Source organism: Coregonus lavaretus (genome assembly GCF_964263955.1).
Source record: "Coregonus lavaretus genome assembly, chromosome: 12".
NCBI lineage: Eukaryota > Metazoa > Chordata > Actinopteri > Salmoniformes > Salmonidae > Coregonus > Coregonus lavaretus.
In genome coordinates this window covers 10,999,034-11,021,280 of record NC_139999.1, presented here as the reverse complement: position 1 = coordinate 11,021,280, position 22,247 = coordinate 10,999,034, and the positions used below count along the sequence as shown (strand labels likewise).

The following is a 22,247-nucleotide window of genomic DNA, read 5'->3' as shown; positions in this document are numbered from 1 at the left end:
ATTTAAAAAGTATTTGTTGTCTGCCCTTGTTTACATTGTCATTGAGTTTTGATTATAAAGTAATATTAATGTAGCCTACTGATGACATTTGGAAACTACAAACTGTTAGTCTGTATCGATAGCATAATGAAGGATAGAAGTGCTGTGACTTCAACACAAAAATAAAACTCTGCTCTAACGAATCTTTAAACATGCCTGAACATCAACACCTAATTCCATCCAAGGGTTCACCAGGTGGGAAATGAATGGTTGGTGCAGATTGCCAAGTGTAGGTTGGACACCACCAATAGCTGTAACTTTGACTGTGGTGCCAAGCTGTGCCGATACTCATGGGTGTGGTGCTTGTCAGTTTTGTCTACACCAGTGTATTTTGACAATTATGTTTAGTGGCCTGGCTTAACACCATACATTCTGACAATTTAATTAAACCGTCTTGGTATTTTCCCAGGCTATTGTTACGGCTATTGTTCTTCAAAATGGAGTATGTTTAATCAACTGCCCTAAATAAATAAGAATCATTAGACAAATAAGACTTATCAGTTGGTTATCTACAACTCTGGCAAGTAGGTTCACTATTTTCAATAATTGGGAGAGGGCTTTTCAAAACACTCAGTGAAGGCTGAAGGCTGAAATGGAATGTTATTAATTTGGATGTAATTACTCCAGTCTGAACTCTTTCTCTCACGCATGCCTCATAAAATCTGATTGTTTTTCTTGCTGTGATGATACCAGTCAAGTTGTTGTCTATCTCACTGTGATGATAGTGAAGCACATGGGGATGTGTGAAACTTACTCCTCAGCTGAACTTGCGCCAGCGAATAGTTAGCTTTTCGCGTGGCACTGACTGGTAAGATTCTTCAGGAGGACGTCACATGTGCTAGCAAGTCAGAGGTTCTGAGTTCGCGCCAGTTATGGGCCGAATCGGGAGGAAGTGGTACTCACTAAGCAAGCATTGTGATCCTTTACAATAGCGTGTGATCCTTTACAATAGCGTGTGATCCTTCATAATAGCGTGTGATATTTTACCATAACGTGTGATCCTTTACAATAGCGTGTGATCCTTTATAATAGTTATTGTCTATCTCACCTTGATGATAGCAGTCCAGTTGTTTCACTGAGGCTTTGTTAGAAATGTGTCACAGGCTTGAGAGAGAGTGAATAATACAGTACAGAATGATCTCTTCATGAACATCTTGAGGGTCAAAAGGGTGAAGGGTCGTCACAGTACAGACAGACAGGTGTGGAAAGAGCCATAATTATTGATTCAACCAGTTACCATAGCATGGTGACTCAGCTGTCTAGCTTGCTCTGGGTCTGGTGTGGAGATCACAGTTTGTCATGGATGTTGGTATTATGATGAATGTAGTGATCACCATGGTGAAATCAGTCATTGTATTTATCAAATGTTATTATTGAGCATATTGTTATTATTACAACAACAGATCCCCGGTGCCTAGTCTGGCAGCCCCCCGCACCTCAAACATACTAAAATAATACTACAATGTATATGTACAGTGCCTTCGGAAAGTATTCAGACCCCTAGACTTTTTCCACATTTTGTTACATTACAGCCTTATTCTAAAATTGATTAAATTGTTGTTTTTTCTCACCCATCTACACACAATACCTCATAATGACAAAGTGAAAACATTTTAGAAATATCTCATTTACATACACTACTAGTCAAAAGTTTGGACACACCTATTCATTCAAGGGATTTTCTTTATTTCTACAATTTTTTACATTGTAGAATAATAGTGAAGACATCAAAACTATGAAATAACACATATGGAATCATGTAGTAACCAAAACATTTTTAAACAGATCATATTCCGTTTCTTTTTTATCCTAAAAACTCCCTAGTCAATGCTGAAGACAAGCATACCCATAACATGATGCAACCAGCACCATGCTTGAAAATATGAAGAGTGGTACTCAGTGATGTGTTGTGTTGGATTTTCCCCAAACCTAATGCTTTGTACTCAGGATATAACATTTATTTATTTGCCACATTTTTTGCAGTTTGACTTTTGTGCTTTATTGCAAACAGTATGATGTTTTGGAAACAAACAAAAGGGTGAAGGGTCGTCACAGTACAGACAGACAGGTGTGGAAAGAGCCATAATTATTGATTCAACCAGTTACCATAGCATGGTGACTCAGCTGTCTAGCTTGCTCTGGGTCTTGTGTGGAGATCACAGTTTGTCATGGATGTTGGTATTATGATAAATGTAGTGATCACCAAGGTGAATTCAGTAATTGTATTTATCAAATGTTATTATTGAGCATATTATTACAACAACAGATCACCGGCGCCTAGTGTGGTGCCCCCCGCACCTCATAAAGAATACAGAAAGAATACAAAAATGTATATGTACAGTGCCTTCAGAAAGCCCCTTGACTTATTCCACATTTTGTTGTTACAGCCTGAATTTAAAATGGATTTAATAGATTTGTTTTCTCACCCATCTACACACAATACCCCATAATGACAAAGTGAAAACATGTTTTTAGAAATATCTAATTTACATACATACTCACACCCCTGGGTCGAAACATGTTAGAACCACCTTTGGCAGCGATTACAGCTGTGAGTCTTTCTGGGTAAGTCTCAAAGAGCTTTGCACACTTGGATTGTACAATATTTGCACATTATTATTTTATCAATTCTTCAAGCTCTGTCAAATTGGTTGTTGATCATTGCTAGACAGCCATTTTCAAGTCTTGCCATAGATTTTTGAGCCGGTTTAAGTCAAAACTGTAACTAGGCCACTCAGGAACATTCAATATCATCTTGGTAAGCAACTCCAGTGTATATTTGGACTTTTCGGTTATTGTCCTGCTGAAAGGTGAATTTGCCTCCCAGTGTCTGTTGGATAGCAGACTGGACCAGGTTTACCTCTAGGATTTTGCCTGTGCTTATCTCTATTTCATTTATTTTTATCCTAAAAAAACTCCCTAGTCCATGCCGGTGACAAGCATACCTATAACATGATGCAACCACCACCATGCTTGAAAATATGAAGAGTGGTACTCAGTGATGTGTTGTGTTGGATTTTCCCCAAACCTAACGCTTTGTACTCAGGACATAAAGTTAATTTCTTTGGCACATTTTTTTGCAGTTTTACTTTAGTGCCTTATTGCAAACAGGATGCATGTTTAAAAAAATAAATAATAATAATATATACATATATATATATAGATATATATCTACAAGCTTCCTTCTTTTCAATCTGTCATTTAGGTTAGTATTGTGGAGTAATTAAATTGTTGTTGATCCATCCTCAGTTTTTTCCTTTCACAGCCATTAAACTCATTAAAATCATGGTGAAATCACTGAGCAGTTTCCTTCCTCTCCGGAAGGGTGCCTGTATCTTTGTAGTGACTGGGCGTATTGATACACCATCCAAAGTGTAAATAATAACTTCATCATGCTCAAAGAGATATTCAATGTCTGCTTTTTATTTTTACGAGGCATTGGAAAACCTCCCTGGTCTTTGTGGTTGAACCTGTGTTTGAAATTGACTGCTCGAATGAGGGACCTTACAGATAATTGTATGTGTCGGGTACAGAGATGAGGTAGTCATTCCAAAACACTTTTATTGCACACAGAGTGAGTCCATGCAACTTATTATGTTACTTGTTAAGCACATTTTTACTCCTGAACTTATTTAGGCTTGCCATAACAAAGGGGTTGAATACTTATTGACTCAAGACATTTCAGCTTTACATTTTTCATTAATTTGTAAACATTTCTATTCCACTTTTCTATTCCACTTTGACATTATGGGGTATTGTGTGTAGGCCAGTGACACACAGTCTCAATTAAATCAATTTTAAATGCATGCCGTAACATAACAAAATGGGGAAAAAGTCAAGTGGTGTGAATACTTTCTGAAGGCACTGTATGTCTTTCGGAGAGGTTGGGTTAAAAGCAGAAGTCAAATTTCGGTTGGACCTTGTATGCAATTGACCAATAAAGTGATCTTAATCTTAACATTTTATTATTGCATTATTATAGCCCTACAACTAAAGGGCCATTCAAGCTCTCCATTTAACTACTGAACATTTGTTTCTTAAAAAAAAAAAAAAAATGATACTCTTTTTTTTTGGCACACAAGAAAATACAAAACAATAGACCTATGACCATCAGATTTTAACCTTTTACTGCAGTGGGCTAAATCAGGGTCACACGTAGTGTTTCTTTGTAGTCTTAAACAAATCTACTTTGAAACAAAAGTATACACCTCAAACACATGGTTATGGGCTTAAAAGAAGACACCTGTACCATGTCTGATATAGAGTTGAATGTATTACATTTTCAGTTTGCATCACAATATTACACTTTACATACATCACAGGAGACTGAATTATAACAAAACCGTTTGACTCGCCAGCTTTTTTGAAATAATGTTTATTAATTCTGAAATTCTGAAAAATATGAATAACATTCCACCCATGAGGCCACTGGGTCATTTTACTGCAGGAAAGGGAACAAAACCGAAAAGAGCATGTGCTGGAGAGGTAGACAATCCCAAAGAGGGTTTGAAAGGATTTAGCAGCTCCCTCAATGGTTACATGACATGAGCTCAGCTGGAATGTCTCAGGAGAAGTAGGCTATAATATAATAATATGCCATTTAGCAGACGCTTTTATCCAAAGCGACTTACAGTCATGCGTGCATACATTTTTGTGTATGGGTGGTCCCGGGGATCGAACCCACTACCTTGGCGTTACAAGCGCCGTGCTCTACCAGCTGAGCTACAGAGGACCACAAGTGCTACATGTCAGAGCAGGCTCTTTGATGGGTTTGAGCATTTCATATTTTGAGTCATTTATATTTTATAGTCTTCTACAGAATCATTGGACAATAGCTGCACAGGAAGTCCAATAATTACTAGTAATATGAACATTCCCATCAGACACACCAGACACAGACAACTGTGTATTTTATTCATAATGGGCGTGGTTCATTGTTCAGGGCAGGGCGAGGTGCGCATTTCATATTTGATTGCCTGTACAAACGCCACCTGTACGGAGCAAGGTACAGTAGGCTACGAACCATCACACTTTGGATTTACAACTGGAAACAGACCATGATGACAATGGACCCGTTGAAATCGGCCATGTCCATCGGGAATGTGGAGGAGACATCTCTTGCTTTGCCATCCGATAACAAACTTCGGTCCAAACAGCAGCGGGTCTTGGATCAGGTGCAAACCATCAAGAGGGGCAAGTCGAAGTACAGTAAAAATGGAACTTTATCGTCGCCAACGAAATCACCAACAAGTAAGCATCATTATTAAAATAAAATCATATTCAGTTATTTGTATGCTATTTTATTTGACCTAAAGCCTAATCAGGTTATGGTTTAATATGGTTTGACTCACCCCCATCCGATTTGCATTGTTGTTAATGATTTATTCATTAGTAAATGAATAACCCCATACATTAGATATCAGCAACTCCACTGTTGTAAAGTCTGTTAAGTAAACAAAGTGCAACATGTGTTATTTTAATATCAAGTAAACATAGGCTAAGGGACAGTCCATGATCTCATAATTATGTTTAGGCCTATTGATGCCCAAAATATACATTTGTTTGTCACCACTCAGTCCTGTTCTAAATGTTCAAAACCAAATGTAATCAACTGCCATAACGAGGTTAGAATCATTAGACAAACAGGACTTATCAGTTGGTTATCCACCACTCTGGTAAAAAATAATGTAGGTAATAAGAAGCCTACATTGGAAATCTTACTCAATTGTGTTTCTCATACACCACCGTTCAAAAGTTTGGGGTCACTTCGAAATGTCCTTGTTTTCGAAAGAAAAGTGATTTTTTGGTCCATTAAAATAACATCAAATTGATCAGAAATACAGTGTAGACATTGTTAACGTTGTAAATGGCTATTGTAGCTGGAAACGGCTGATTTTTAATGGAACATCTACATAGGCGTACAGAGGCCCATTATCAGCAACCATCAGTCCTGTGTTCCAATGGCACGTTGTGTTTTCTAATCCAAGTTTATCATTTTAAAAGGCTAATTGATTATTAGAAAACCCTTTTGCAACTATGCTAGCACAGCTGAAAACTATTGTGCTGATTAAATAAGCAATAGAACTGGCCTTCTTGAGACTAGTTGAGTATCTGGAGCATCAGCAATTGTGGGTTCGATTACAGGCTCAAAATGGCAACAAACAAATAACTTTCTTCTGAAACTCGTCAGTCTATTCTTGTTCTGAGAAATGAAGGCTATTCCATGCGAGAAATTGCCAAGAAACTGAAGATCTCGTACAACGCTGTGTACTACTCCCTTCACAGAACAGCGCAAACTGGCTCTAACCAGAATAGAAAGAGGAGTGGGAGGCCACGGTGCACAACTGAGCAAGAGGACAAATACATTAGAGTGTCTAGTTTGAGAAACAGACACCTCACAAGTCCTCAACTGGCAGCTTCATTAAATAGTACCCGCAAAACACCAATCTCAACGTCAACAGTGAAGAGGCGACTCCGGGATGCTGACCTTCTAGGCAGAGTTGCAAAGAAAAAGCCATATCTCAGACTGGCCAATAAAAATAAAAGATTAAGATGGGCAAAAGAACACAGACACTGGACAGAGGAAGATTGGAAAAAGTGTTATGGACAGACAAATCGAAGTTTGAGGTGTTAGGATCACAAAGAATAACATTTATGAGACGCAGACCAAATGAAAAGATGCTGGAGGAGTGCTTGATGCCATCTGTCAAGCATGGTGGAGGCAATGTGATATGTGATGGCCTAGATCCTGGTTCGAATCCAGGCTCTGTCGCAGCCGGCCGTGACCGGGAGACTCATGGGCGGCGCACAATTGGCCCAGCGTCGTCCAGGGTAGGGGAGGGAATGGCCGGCAGGGATGTAGCTCAGTTGATAGAGCATGGCGTTTGCAACGCCAGGGTTGTGGGTTCGATTCCCACGGGGGGTCAGTATAAAAATAAAAATAAATGTATTCACTAACTGTAAGTCGCTCTGGATAAGAGCGTCTGCTAAATGACTAAAATGTAAATGTAAATGATGGTCTGCGTTTGCTTCGGTGGTGGTAAAGTGGGAGATTTGTACAGGGTAAAAGGGATCTTGAAGAAGGAAGGCTATCACTCCATTTTGCAACGCCATGCCATACCCTGTGGACGGCACTTGATTGGAGCCAATTTCCTACTACAACAGGACAATGACCCAAAGCACAGCTCCAAACTATGCAATAACTATTTAGGGAAGAAGCAGTCAGCTGGTATTCTGTCTATAATGGAGTGGCCAGCACAGTCACCGGATCTCAACCCTATTGAGCTGTTGTGGGAGCAGCTTGACCGTATGGTAAGAAGTGCCCATCAAGCCAATCCAACTTGTGGGAGGTGCTTCAGGAAGCATGGGGTGTAATCTCTTCAGATTACCTCAACAAATTGACAATTAGAATGTCAAAGGTCTGCAAGGCTGTAATTGCTGCAAATTGAGGATTTCTTGACAAAAGCTTTGAAGGACACAACTATTAGTTTGAAGGACAAAACTATTATTTAAATTAAAAATCATTATTTCTAACCTTGTCAATGACTACATTTCCTATTCATTTTGCTATATTTCCTATTCAAACTCATTTCATGTATGTTTTCATGGAAAACAAGGACATTTCTAAGTGACCCCAAACTTTTGAACGGTAGTCTACGTAATAAGTAGCCTACATTGAAAAAACAATACCCACCAGAGCTCTCACAATAAAACAACATTCAAGAAAGCAGGTTCAGGACAATTATGTATAAACATACAACAAATAAGCAATTATACGACTGAAGTATTATAGCTAAAGGATTTTACATGACATTTTAGCCATGTAGCAGACACTTATACAGGGCGACAATACATATTTCAATACAATGCATAGTTCCCATTTCATCATCTAAAAACTACATAAAACACTGTGGATTACATGACAATGACGTTAAAAGTACATTACCAATCAATTGATCTTGTCAAAACATCAAATAGGTAGAATACTTAGTTGTCAGGCTCATATGGAACATATTCGACTACCCATTTTGCCCCTCCAAAGCAAAACACATTTGATGTTTAAATATTAGTCTATTGATGCACCCGTGCATCAATCTAAGTAACATACAAAAAAAATCCCTGTAAAAATCAGTCAATTTAAACTAGAGATATCCGTTTTTTTTCCTTGGCTATCTCGGCCTTCCGCATCTGCAGTGGAATGTGGCCGAGCTACAGCGGTGTTTGTCAGATCATGAGACAGTCCGAAAATTGGTCTTCTCACGAAAACGTCTCTAGCATCCGAACATTTTAGCCTACAAACTAACATGACCCCACTATGGAAAGGGGAGACTCTCACGAAGAGCGTCACACTAGTGTCACGGAACTCATATAACCCATGCAAATGAATGGAAGTATGGAGGTATTTTTGGGTTAAATAAAAAACAAAAATATTTCCTGAGTTTTCTTATATCTCCTAGATATAGGACAGACACTTCAAAACCTTATTCCTTATGATTTATTTTTTGACTGTCTTTTTTGCCTCTTATAAATATGTTATTTCAAGCGTTTCTATGGGATATAGTAGTAAAGACCAAATTCAATATTTTATAAAATATGTTTTTATATACCTAAAGGCGTCCTAAAATTCAAAATCAAATAGCTAAATGATCCATGGTATGACCATCTTAAAACAATTCCATATGTTAGCTTAGTAGAACCCACCCCCGAACGGCTTTTAGAGGTTAACAGTTGACACACATCACACAGGCAATCAAAGATTTCACATGTATTAACATGAATCATTACGGCTTGGAGACTTGCTTCTTGCCCTCTATTCAATCACATCAAAAAAAGCATTGAATAGTGTACTTTTTCTCACACCCAATATTTTACAGCGCTATCTCATATTAAAAAAGATTTTAAGAGCCCATTACGATCTCTCATTCTCTCTACAGGTCCTATGTACACCAGCGTATTCACTGACTCCATTAAGTCACCTACCAGTCCCAGTGCCTTCTCGAATGGTACAAATGGCCTCTCAAAAATGGTATGAAGCTTTTCATTTTTACATCACATAGCCTTTTCCTCTACATACGGAGATAGAAAACATTGCCCCATGTTTTTGATAACTGTGCTAGATTTATCAGTTGTATTTAGTAGTATACCGTTTAGAGACTATAGTGAGCATCAGTGGTGATCTCATACAATTATTTTCCTAATGAGTGATGGCTTTTAATATGAAAGCAATGCCATGGTGATAGGGTAGTACGTCTGAGACTAATCTCGGAACCCAGAACTATATCCACTGTGACCAGCTACTAGATTTATGTGAACATTCTGTCACACATGTGGTCCTCTGTAGCTCAGCTGGTAGAGCACGGCGCTTGTAACGCCAAGGTAGTGGGTTCGATCCCCAGGACCACCCATACACAAAAATGTATGCACGCATGACTGTAAGTCGCTTTGGATAAAAGCGTCTGCTAAATGGAATATTATTATTATTATTATTAGAGTAGTCAGGTAGAGGCAGGTGTTGGAGATGACTGACTAACCACAGGACTGTGAGTCAACATGTGAGTTTCTGCCCAGTCACCAGAAGTCTGGGGAATGTTGCTCTTTCCAAGCAGCGCTTCCTCCAGCACAACTCCAGAGAGGGGTATCCTCTCATAGTGGCATCTGACTCATTGTTGTAACACACCCCTCTGTCTTAATCATGTACTTTCACATAGATGAGGCATTATGAGCACTCGGAACTGAAATCTGGTCCAAGCCAAGTTTCCAACCAGCTCTGGAGTTCCTCATTCTTGTATATGAACAAAGACGGAAATAAACCTAGATTGACACTGAACATATGATGTAGATTACACTGTAGGTTATTGTCACACAGTACTTACTATTTTGTCATACATTACTTACATGTATGATACCTCATACAACTCAGTCAGTGAAAAAAACTGGCATTTAACAAAATGTTCTGTTTGGATACAGTGTGTTCCGGCCTGTCCTCTCCTGTCATGACAATACCTCTAGCTGTTTATGTAACATAAATCATATTCTGGAGAGGTGCACACTACAAATATTGTATGATTTTTCTGTTTCCCACTGCCCTCTGCCAATTAGACAAGTCAATAGTTATCAATAACAATAGATTGATTAAATGCAGTACATTATTACATTTTAGTCATTTAGCGGACGCTCTTTCCAGAGCGACTTACAGTTAGTGAGTGCATACATTTTTCATACTGGCCCCCCGTGGGAAACGAACCCACAACCCTGGCGTTGCAAGCGCCATGCGCTACCAACTGAGCTACAGGGGACTACAGTACACAATATTTATCTTCACTCACAGTGGGCCTTGTGTATTAAGATTTTGGAATGAAGTTGAAACTGCTACATTTACATTTTAGTCATTTAGCAGATGCTCTTATCCAGAGCAATTAGGGTTAAGTGTCTTGCTCAAGGGCACATCAATAGATGTATTTATTATTCACCTCAGGGAGGTGGATTCAAACCAGTGACCTTTTGGTTACTGGCCAAAAGCTCTTAACCGCTAGGCTACCTGCCGCCCGGTGCTGGTGAAAGCGTTGCAATATTCCTGATTCCAAAGTGTCTGCTAGCATTTAGTAAAATGATTTTGTCCTGCAGCTCAGCCACGAGCAGAGCACCAAGCAAAGGGTACTGTCCTTCAAGGGATCTACAGCCCAGAGAAACATGAGCAGCTCCAGCCAGTGGGAGAGACGATTACCTCTCAGCCCCACCGTAGCCAGGGGTCAGCGCAACAGCAGCCGCAGTGTGCCTGACATGGACCCCTTCCACACCACTACACAGCGTCCTGCCCTGGCTCCGGCCCCCACCCGGAAGCTCCAATCCAACAGGTCCAACTTCTTCCTTACTGAGAGGGGCAACAGCCAGTTCATCTCCAACTGCAACGGCCCCTCTCAGGTCATCGGCAACGGCAACGGGGTGCAGAAAAGGCAGAGCCAGTGGATTGGTACGCCTCAGACGAAAAGCAGCAGCCAAGCTCGTATTGAGAGGGCACCCTGGAACCCCTCCATGGCTGAGCCCAAGATATCAGTGGTCGAGAGCAAGATTGAAGCAGGGTGAGTGGAATGAGTGAATGTGAGATATTGTGTAAATGCTGCTTTGGGGTTTGATGATGAGTTGCCTTTCAAATGTTTCTGAACAGCTGTTGATACACTATATATACAACAGTATGTGGACACCCCTTCAAATTAGTGGATTTGGCTATTTCAGCCACACCCATTGCTGACAGGTGTATAAAATCACGAACACAGCAATGCAATCTCCATAGACAAACATTGGCAGTAGAATGGCCTTATTGAAGAGCTCATTGACTTTCAACGTGGCACCGTCATAGGATGCCAACTTTCCAACAAGTCAGTTCATCAAATTTCTGCCCTGCTAGAGCTGCCCCGGTCAACTGTAAGAGCTGTTACTGTGAAGTGGAAACGTCTAGGAGCAACTACGGCTCAGCTGCAACGTGGTAGGCCACACAAGTTCACAGAACGGGACCACCAAGTGCTGAAGCGTGTAGAACGTAAAAATCGTCTGTTCCCAGTTGCAAAACTCGAGTTCCAAACTGCAACGTAAGCACAATAACTGTTCGTCGGGAGCATCATGAAATGGGTTTCCATGGCCAAGCAGCCGCACACAAACCTAAGATCACAATGCGCAATGCCAAGCATTGGCTGGAGGAGTGTAAAGCTCACCACCATTGTTCTCTGGAGTGATGAATCACATTTCACCATCTGGCAGTCAGACGGACGAATCTGGGTTTGGCAGATGCCAGGAGAACGCTACCTTCCCCAATGCATAGTGCCAGCTGTAAAGTTTGGTGGAGGATGAATAATGGTCTGGGGCTGTTTTTCATGGTTTGGGCTAGGCCCCTTAGTTCCAGTGAAGGATAATCTTAACGCTACAGCATACAATTACATTCTAGATGATTCTGTGCTTCCAACTTTTTGGGGAAGGCCCTTTCCTATTTCAGCATGACAATGCCCCAGTGCACAAAGCGAGATCCATACAGAAATGGTTTGTCGAGATCGGTGTGGAAGAACTTGACTGGCCTGCACAGAGCCCTGACCTCAATCCCATCGAACACCTTTGGGTTGAATTGGAACGCCGACTGCGAGCCAGGCCTAATCGCCCAACATCAGTGCCCGACCTCACTAATGCAGGTAGCGTTCTCCTGGCATCCGCCAAACCCAGATTAATCCGTTGGAATGGAAGCAAGTCCCCGCAGCAATGTTCCAACATATAGTGGAAAGCCTTCCCAGAAGAGTGGAGGCTGTTATAGCAGCAAGGGGGGGACCATCTCCATATTAATGCCCATGATTTTGGAATGAGATGTTTTACGAGCAGGTGTCCACATACTTTTGGTCATGTAGTGTACCTATATGGGGTTTCCCAACAGGATGAATGATAATGGTCAGCTCGCTGATATTACCATGGCGGAGGCAGTGCAGTACCTGTCCAGTGGAGATGAGAACTACCAGCACTGTGGCGCCTCATTCATCCAACACTCTACCTACTCAGAGGACAAGGCCAAGCAGGAGGTGAGGACACAGATGTGGGTCTCTAGGACCCGGACTAAACAACACTGTCCTGTTAGGACGTCTAACAGCTTTACCTGTCTCTCAGGTGTTGCGGCTCAAAGGGATCCCTCCTCTGGTGAACCTGCTGAGGAGTCCCAGTAACCAGGTCCAACAGACAGCCTCGGCCGCCCTGCGGAACCTGGCCTTTAAAGACGCGGGCAACAAGGAGGAGGTCCAGCGCTGTGGGGGCATCACTGAGGCCTTGGCCCTGCTCCGAGACACAGACTCTACCGAGACACAGAAACAACTCACAGGTACGGATGACTATTCTATTTCTATACACAACACTTCTCTGTCTAGTGACATCATAGACAGTTGACAGTTGGCAGACATGTGCACCAGTGTGTGAATGGAAGCGGGTATGAAAGGGAAACACGCTTGTGTTGCTTTCTGATGCCAAAATGTGCATATTGAAATTAAAGGGGCAATCTGCAGTTTCTACATCCATTTCTGGACTTATAAATTAATGTTATACCATTGATTCTTGAAGAATATAACTTATAAATGCGTCATTAGCTTGGTTCAACTGTCGTACTGCATCATAACCCAAAATTCACGCTTGTTTTACTCCAGTGTTTGTAAATAAAGTAAACAAGCACTATATAGCCTCAAAACATGGTTAAAACTATCAGTCCTTGCATACATAGCTCTGTCTATTATTTTGAGAGTTATATTTTCCCAGCCCATCCCTCTGCTTTTTACCGAAACAGGGGCGGGGAGTGCGCTTTCTTATTGTTTCAACTGCTCATTTCTGCTTTAAGTGCATTCATGCCTTAAAGCACAGGGAAAGACTCACTAAACCCTGTCACCTTAATCCTAATCAGTTCATGCTGTCAGTCACACAAATGTTCAATGGTGCTGTGTTGTGCCAGGGGAACTTGATATTTACATTTACATTTTAGTCATTTAGCAGACACTCTTATCCAGAGCGACTTACAGGAGCAATTAGGGTTAAGTGCCTTGCTTAAGGGCACATCGACAGATTTTTCACCTAGTCGGCTCGGGGATTAGAACCAGCGACCTTTCGGTTACTGGCACAAAGCTCTTACCCACTAAGCTACCTGCCGCCCTGATATGTGCGAGGACTCACAGTAGGCTGTTCTAGAGGATAGAGCAGCCTACTCTCACTATTGTTTTGTCTTCCTGAGGCCGTGCTCAATCAATTGGCTCTAATGTTATCAAATATTTACCCTGGTTCTTGATTAGCAACAGTACGTAGCTACAGTGTCTGTGCTGTACAGGGATGTAGAGAAGTGAAACACTGAAACACCTCATATAGCTTGTCAACCCTGGTCCTGGAGACTCACAGGGATTGCGGGCTTTTATTCCCTCTCCTAGTTATGCTTTGGGAAGTACATGCCATGCCCGTGTCATGGCAGTTTGATCAATGTGCACTGTGTGGCTATCCAGTATTGCTTTTGTTGACATTTTTGTTTTTGAGTTGAGCTGGCTGAGATCAATGATCATGTCACAGTAGTAGCATTAGCAGGCGTCAGTTATTTGAACAACTGTTGTTTCAACTGCCACTGAATAACTTTGTCCTGTCGCTCCAGGCCTTCTTTGGAACCTGTCGTCTGCAGACAGTCTGAAGCCAGAGCTGGTGCGTAGCGCTCTGCCTGTTCTGACTGAGACTGTGGTAGTGCCTTACACAGGAGGAGCAGATGAGACCAACAACAACGTGGACCCGGAGGTCTTCTACCATGCTACAGCATGTCTACGGTGAGACACATCAATAAGCACTGTATTACCAGGGGTGCACACTGCACAGATGTACTGCATACTAGCAGTTAGCCCGGAGGTCAGAAAGACAGACATATAGGAGTACCATCTATCCACTGCTGTTGCGCCTTTGAGCAAGGTAACCAAAATTGCTCCAGGGGCACTGCACTGACTGAACCTGTAGCCTATTCTAGACAACTTGTCGGTTTCTGTCTCAGAGGATTGGGTGAATGGCAGAATACAAACTCCTTCTGTCACAAATGGATGATAAAGTACTGTTTTGTTCTAATCTGTCAGACTACACAATGCTGACCTGCCTTTACCTGATGCATGACAAGACCAGTTTAACTTCATTTTCCCCGACTTTTCCAACAGAAATCTGAGCTGTGCAAAGCAAAGCAACAGGCAGGCCATGCGTAACTGTCAAGGCCTCATCGACTCTCTGGGCAGTTACGTCCAGGATTGTGTGGCTGCAGAGAGGCCAGATGACAAGGTGGGCATTCAACATGAAATATCTTCAAATAACATTGAAACAAGTGAGGATGCATTCATGGAATGCCATTCTTCAGAATTCCAAATAATAGAATATCAAGTTCTATCTGCATGTGAAAATATCATGGGATACAGCTCCATTGCTTACATTTTTTACACTTTTTAACTTGGTGTTTGAAGAATCTTACTATGGACATGTGTATGGTATGGTAGGTACAGATTAATGCCAAACGAACCAAACCATTTATTTTGCCTCTGTCTGTGCCAGTCTGTGGAGAACTGTGTCTGTGTCCTGCACAACCTGAGCTTCCAGCTGGACAGTGAGAACCCGGCCCTGTTCAGCCGGATCACTGCACTGGCCGGGACCACCAGCAGGGCCAACGCCCCCACTGAGACCGGCCCCATTGGCTGCTTCAGCCCACAGAGCAGCAAGGTCCAGGAGCAGGAGGTGAGACAGGCATATAGGTCTAAGGAGGTCCAGGGAGAGAGGAGAGAGATGGGTGGATACTGTACATAGATACACTATGACATCATAATGTACAGTGAGGGAAAAAAGTATTTGATCCCCTGCTGATTTTGTACGTTTGCCCACTGACAAAGAAATGATCAGTCTATAATTTTAATGGTAGGTTTATTTGAACAGTGAGAGACAGAATAACAACAAAAAAATCCAGAAAAACGCATGTCAAAAATGTTATAAATTGATTTGCATTTTAATGAGGGAAATAATTATTTGACCCCCTCTCAATCAGAAAGATTTCTGGCTCCCAGGTGTCTTTTATACAGGTAACGAGCTGAGATTAGGAGCACACTCTTAAAGGGAGTGCTCCAAATCTCAGCTTGTTACCTGTATAAAAGACACCTGTCCACAGAAGCAATCAATCAATCAGATTCCAAACTCTCCACCATGGCCAAGACCAAAGAGCTCTCCAAGGATGTCAGGGACAAGATTGTAGACCTACACAAGGCTGGAATGGGCTACAAGACCATCGCCAAGCAGCTTGGTGAGAAGGTGACAACAGTTGGTGCGATTATTCGCAAATGGAAGAAACACAAAATAACTTTCAATCTCCCTTGGCCTGGGGCTCCATGCAAGATCTCACCTTGTGGAGTTGCAATGATCATGAGAACGGTGAGGAATCAGCCCAGAACTACACGGGAGGATCTTGTCAATGATCTCAAGGCAGCTGGGACCATGGTCACCAAGAAAACAATTGGTAACACACTACGCCGTGAAGGACTGAAATCCTGCAGCGCCGGCAAGGACCCCTGCTCAAGAAAGCACATAAACAGGGCCGTCTGAAGTTTGCCAATGAACATCTGAATGATTCAGAGGAGAACTGGGTGAAAGTGTTGTGGTCAGATGAGACCAAAATGGAGCTCTTTGGCATCAACTCAACTCGCCGTGTTTGGAGGAGGAAGAATGCTGCCTATGACCCCAAGAACACCATCCCCCCCGTCAAACATGGAGGTGGAAACATTATACTTTGGGGGTGTTTTTCTGCTAAGGGGACAGGACAACTTCACCGCATCAAAGGGACGATGGACGGGGCCATGTACCGTCAAATCTTGGGTGAGAACCTCCTTCCCTCAGCCAGGGCATTGAAAATGGGTCGTGGATGGGTATTCCAGCATGACAATGACCCAAAACACACGGCCAAGGCAACAAAGGAGTGGCTCAAGAAGAAGCACATTAAGGTCCTGGAGTGGCCTAGCCAGTCTCCAGACCTTAATCCCATAGAAAATCTGTGGAGGGAGCTGAAGGTTCGAGTTGCCAAACGTCAGGCTCGAAACCTTAATGACTTGGAGAAGATCTGCAAAGAGGAGTGGGACAAAATCCCTCCTGAGATGTGTGCAAACCTGGTGGCCAACTACAAGAAACATCTGACCTCTGTGATTGCCAACAAGGGTTTTGCCACCAAGTACTAAGTCATGTTTTGCAGAGGGGTCAAATACTTATTTCCCTCATTAAAATGCAAATCAATTTATAACATTTTTGACATGCGTTTTTCTGGATTTTTTTGTTGTTATTCTGTCTCTCACTGTTCAAATAAACCTACCATTAAAATTATAGACCGATCATTTCTTTGTCAGTGGGCAAACGTACAAATTCAGCAAGGGATCAAATACTTTTTTACCTCACTGTACTGCACAGTATTGAATGTTTTAAAACACTTTCAATAATTACACATAGCAATTGCTATCATAGATTTGAAAAAATATGCAACCTAAAAAAAAATCTGATGATTGATAATAACTTTCACTCCTGTAGAGTCACTTTGACTACCCTGTGTTGGAGCAGCAATACCCTACAGGAGCAGGCTGGCTCTTCCACTCCAAGACCATGCAGAGTTACCTGTCTCTGCTGGGGTCCAGCCAGAGAGAAGACACCCTGGAGGCCTGCTGTGGAGCCCTGCAGAACCTCACCGCCAACCAAGGCATTGTACGAACAACACAGCATTTTGACTATTTATTTCATTATTTATTTTCACACAAAAATTATTTTAAATGCACAAAATGTATTTCGAAAAACATGTACCAAATGTGTGTAGAAAAACAACAATTAAAATCATGGTCCCACTTAACCCTTCATAGATCCGTTATAAGACCTTAATCTCTGTGTTCACAGGTTTCTAGTGTGATGAGCCAGAGCATAGTACAGAAGCTGAACGGCCTGCCTCACATCTCTCCCCTGCTGCAGTCCTCCAACTCCAGCCTCCAGAAGACTGCTGTGGCTCTGGTGGGAAATCTGGCCAAGAACCAACGCCTTCAGAGCATCATGGGTGAGCATGGACACCAATCTTAACCCCGTTCATAGCGAAATGGATGGAACCTAGAATGTTAGGCTACCTTGTTTCAATAATGGTGTAGTTTGCGTTGAGAACAACACTTCATAGAGTGCGTTGGCAGGAGGTGAATTACCTAATGGTATGTGTCTTGAAGCCCGACAGACCCTCCCAGAGCTGGTTGGCATCGTCAGCTCATGGACCAAGGAAGGGACAGAGTCTGACGACACCCTGGCCATGGTGTGCCAAACCAGCCACAGCCTTCTGATGAAGGAGCCTGAGCTGGGGAAACGCCTACTGAGCAACAACCTGGTCAACTCACTCAACGACCTGAGCAAGAACAAGTAAGGCCTGCTCATTATGTTTTATTACAAAAAAGTACAAAATCTGCTCTATGTTAAGAAAACATTTGGAAAATGTAACAATTGTGGGCAGCCTCTTTGGGGCCTTTCCAAAGAAGCCAGATAACAGAGCTTTGACTTTGAGGGTAATGGCTCAGAATACTCAAGCCTTACAGGGATCGTTTTTTCTCTTAGTAGGCTTTTCCCAAAGGCCAGCAAAGCTGCAGGTGTGCTCCTCTACAGTCTCTGGTCAGAGAAGGACATACAGAGTTTCCTAAAAAAGGTAGGAATTGAGAGCCGATATTTCAAACAAATTCTGTCATAGTAATATGGGATATCCCTGTTGCAGATATTTTCATTTTTTTCGACTATGCATTTTATCTATCAGTTTAGGCTTCAATGCATTTGAAAAATGACAGCGAAGACAACGTTATTAGGTTGCAGAGTTTTTGCAATGGAGGCAATAGCTCTTGTAGGAAAGGAGGATCCGAATAGGCTGGCTCAGTCAGAACAAAGACAGGTATCTTTATGATCATTCATCACCCCTTCCTTCCCCAGAGGAGGATGACTCAGTGTGTCTGGCTGATGTTGTCTCTACTTGCTGTTTCTATAGCTGTAGAGATCCCTGGTATCTGTCTGTACTGGGCGAAGTGTGCTATTTGTTTCCTCAGTTGTAAGAACCTAGTCCACGCCCCGGTCAGGTATTTGTTTACAACAGTGGAGGATGGAGGGAGGGATTATGTTCTGTCTGGTGGGAGAATACAGTATACAGTACACCTGAACAATGGTATGTACACAGGAGCTGTAGTGCTGCTGCAATGGTACAGCCAAGGAATCTAAGGATACAGGTTCACACGACTGTGTTAGACTCTTATCTGTACACGCAGGACATCTTATCCCTTGTCTTTTAATGCTTACCTGATACTGAACATAGTTTTGTCTAGATCTCTTCCCTCAGTTGCTTGACATTTCAGTTTCACTTAGTGAGAAACCTGCTGTAAGCTAGGAACTGTTACCATGACATTATTTAGGAAAACAATCAGTATCAAGGGGTGGATTCTAATGTCTATTTCATAATTTGTCCTACAGCAAGGGATGAATAAGGGTTCCTTTGTGAACGACATCACCAGCGTGGCTCACAGGTCTGTGCAGGTCATTGAGTAACAAGAAGACAGCTGGCATGGATCTCACATCACCTCCTCCCAATGTACTTATGAACTATACACCTACTACAGTACATGTAAGTCACTCTGGATAAGAGCATCTGCTAAATGACTTAAATGTAAATGTAAAAATGTCAGACTAAGTCCAGTTAATATGGTTACTAATGTTTACTTTAGATTTCAAAACACCTTATAGTTAGTCAGATTGTCTATCTGTAATGTTAAGTTGTGTTATCCATCTTAAGTCAGTATAAAGGTTTGTAATCTTGTATTTCTGGGTGGGTTTCTGGGCTCTTTTGTGTTTACTATAAATCATTTGTTTTTCTTTTGCACTGTAGACATTTTGTAGATTTTGTGTTGGTAATGCCTGGTTACTGGGATTGCTTGAATAGGCCCCCTTAGCTTGGATGACAATTATGGTTGATTACCCAAAAGCTACTGAAGGCTACTGAAATGATCAGATGTTGTAACTCATTTCCTTAGATTTATTTAGCCAGAATAGTCCACTCAGTAACAATTGCCACTTTTTCCAGGGATTCCTGGGTTCCATAGAATCAATTAAAACATACACAAAGCTCATCACAAAACTTAAATATTGTGATTGTCACCAATTTTTTATTTTATTTTTTTATTTCACCTTTATTTAACCAGGTAAGCCAGTTGAGAACAGGTTCTCATTTACAACTGCAATGTTTAACCTTGGGTAACTACTGTGTTCTTCTGTATAGTGCTGCCATACTGTACGCATGTTTGCTACATTTATGCTTTTGTCCATGCCTGTATGTTTTAGATCTCCCAATATATATTGTTATTTTTTAATTGTTGTCCATAAAATACTCTAAAAACACCAGCAAATCAGCTCCAAGTGATTTTAATTTTGGAAATCTGTTCCAAAGTATTTTCCATGAATAATAGAGAGACACACAGTATGTGATTGTATACAAATGTAAACAAGGTATGAAATTATTATGTTTTAGTGATATATTATCCAGGCTCTGTCGCAGCCAGCCGCGACCGGGAGACTCATGGGCGGCGCACAATTGGCCCAGCGTCGTCCAGGGTAGGGGAGGCAATGGCCGGCAGGGATGTAGCTCAGTTGATAGAGCATGGCGTTTGCAACGCCAGGGTTGTGGGTTCGATTCCCACGGGGGGCCAGTATAAAAAAATATGTATTCACTAACTGTAAGTCGCTCTGGATAAGAGCGTCTGCTAAATGACTAAAATGTAAATGTATTATATCTGTTTGGTCTTCTTGCGGTCAATTTGCAGTTTACAAATTATTCGTAATTACATTCCGGCCCCCTGATCATCCGCTCAATGAAAAATCGCCCCACGGCTGAATTTAGTTGATGATCCCTGGTTTAGATAATTTTTGGTCACGACATTTTAGTCACTGCTGTGCATTTAAATTCAGAGGAGGTATTGTATGTATCGCCAAAGATAATTGCTGTTATTCTGTTTGTACTATCTCATTGGATAATGGATAAAGAATATTTTCAAAACATTTGTTTATGCTTGTTAGCTTTGTGTTTTTTCCCCCAAGTTCACGAGTTCTAAGATGATACCAGTAAATGGCCTTGCACGAGTCTTGGCTCATAGGAGCAGGAGCCTATATCCTGTTTCTGTAGCGGGATGCAGCTTGATGTACAAGGACACCCCCTGGACATGCACTAGTATATCACAGGGCCTTCTGATGTTACCAGTGCCAATGCTGTGTGAATGCATGCTTTACTTAACACAACTATAACAACCATTGGCAGAGGTAGGGCTGTGGCGGTCACGAAATGTTGTCAGCCGGTGATTGTCAAGCAAACAACTGTCGGTCTCACGGTAATTTACTGTTAATTAACATAAACACATAAACTCATTTAGCATCTCCTGGCTTCCACACATAGCCTACAAGCCATTCTAAAAAGTCGAATTAATCCATGTAATAATCTAATCAAATCGTATTTGCCACATGCACCGAATACAGTGAAATGCTTACTTACTTAATCAACAATGCAGTTTTAAGAAAAAAAAGTGTTAAGTAAAAAATTGATAACAAAAAAATAACAATTAACAAATAATAATAAATATAACATTTAGCAGACGCTCTTATCCAAAGCGACTTTCAGCCATGTGTGCATACATTTTTACATATGGGTGGTCCCGGGGATCGAACCCACTACCTTGGCGTTACAAGCGCCATGCTCTACCAATTGAGCTACAGAGGACCACATGTAGCTCAAATAAAGTGAGAGAAAAAGTATTTGATCCCCTGCTGATTTTGTACGTTTGCCAACTGACAAATAAGGTTTATTTGAACAGTGAGAGACAGAATAACAACAAAAAAATCCAGAAAAACGCATGCCAAAAATTGTATTAATTGATTTGCATTTTAATGAGGGAAATAAGTATTTGACCCCCTCTCAATCAGAAAGATTTCTGGCTCCCAGGTGTCTTTTATACAGGTAACGAGCTGAGATTAGGAGCACACTCTTAAAGGGAGTGCTCCTAATCTCAGTTTGTTACCTGTATAAATGACACCTGTCCACAGAAGCAATCAATCAATCAGATTTCAAACTCTCCACCATGGCCAAGACCAAAGAGCTCTCCAAGGATGTCAGGGACAAGATTGTAGACCTACACAAGGCTGGAATGGGCTACAAGACCATCGCCAAGCAGCTTGGTGAGAAGGTGACAACAGTTGGTGCGATTATTCGCAAATGGAAGAAACACAAAAAACACATTTAGCAGACAATATTTGCTTATAATTCCGTGGCATTATTTTATATTATTTTATAGTATAAAGAATACAATTGAACAAAACATAAATATTTTCTCCAAACATTTGAGGGAGTGCACACATGCGGCTATCCTGTGTTGAGCGGTTAACAAATAAATAGGTACTCCTATATGCTTAATTTAGAGTTATTAATGTAACTTTAGTTGTTCTACAAACGTTGGGCTATATGTTTAGATTTGTTATACATTTTAAGGCTGCATGATGAGACTAATGATGATTTGAAAAAAGTTGCTTGAATGGCATGAGCTCTGCTTTGTGTTTTTGCGCAGGCTGTTGTTAGAAATTGCGTAATTCAAATCTGGTATTGGAATAAGAGAAAACATAAT

At 41.5% G+C, this 22,247-nt stretch overlaps 1 protein-coding gene across 2 annotated transcripts; it reads left to right on the top strand.

Annotated features, from left to right (window-relative positions):
• The first annotated feature begins 4,926 nt into the window (after positions 1 to 4,926).
• Positions 4,927 to 20,643, top strand: LOC311138120 (plakophilin-1-like). Of its 2 annotated transcripts, none has more exons than XM_084172784.1 (13): positions 4,927 to 5,289; positions 8,973 to 9,064; positions 10,663 to 11,117; positions 12,452 to 12,593; positions 12,679 to 12,886; positions 14,186 to 14,351; positions 14,727 to 14,844; positions 15,112 to 15,291; positions 17,116 to 17,286; positions 17,473 to 17,626; positions 17,787 to 17,973; positions 18,166 to 18,253; positions 19,060 to 20,643. In XM_084172784.1, the coding sequence occupies exons 1-13, from the start codon at positions 5,097 to 5,099 to the stop codon at positions 19,132 to 19,134; spliced, it is 2,229 nt and encodes a 742-aa protein (XP_084028910.1). In that variant the 5' UTR covers positions 4,927 to 5,096; the 3' UTR covers positions 19,135 to 20,643. The 2 variants fall into 2 exon arrangements, with proteins under 2 accessions (XP_084028910.1, XP_084028911.1); XM_084172785.1 differs by having other exon boundaries at positions 5,039 to 5,289; positions 17,146 to 17,286.
• Positions 20,644 to 22,247: the final 1,604 nt, after the last annotated feature.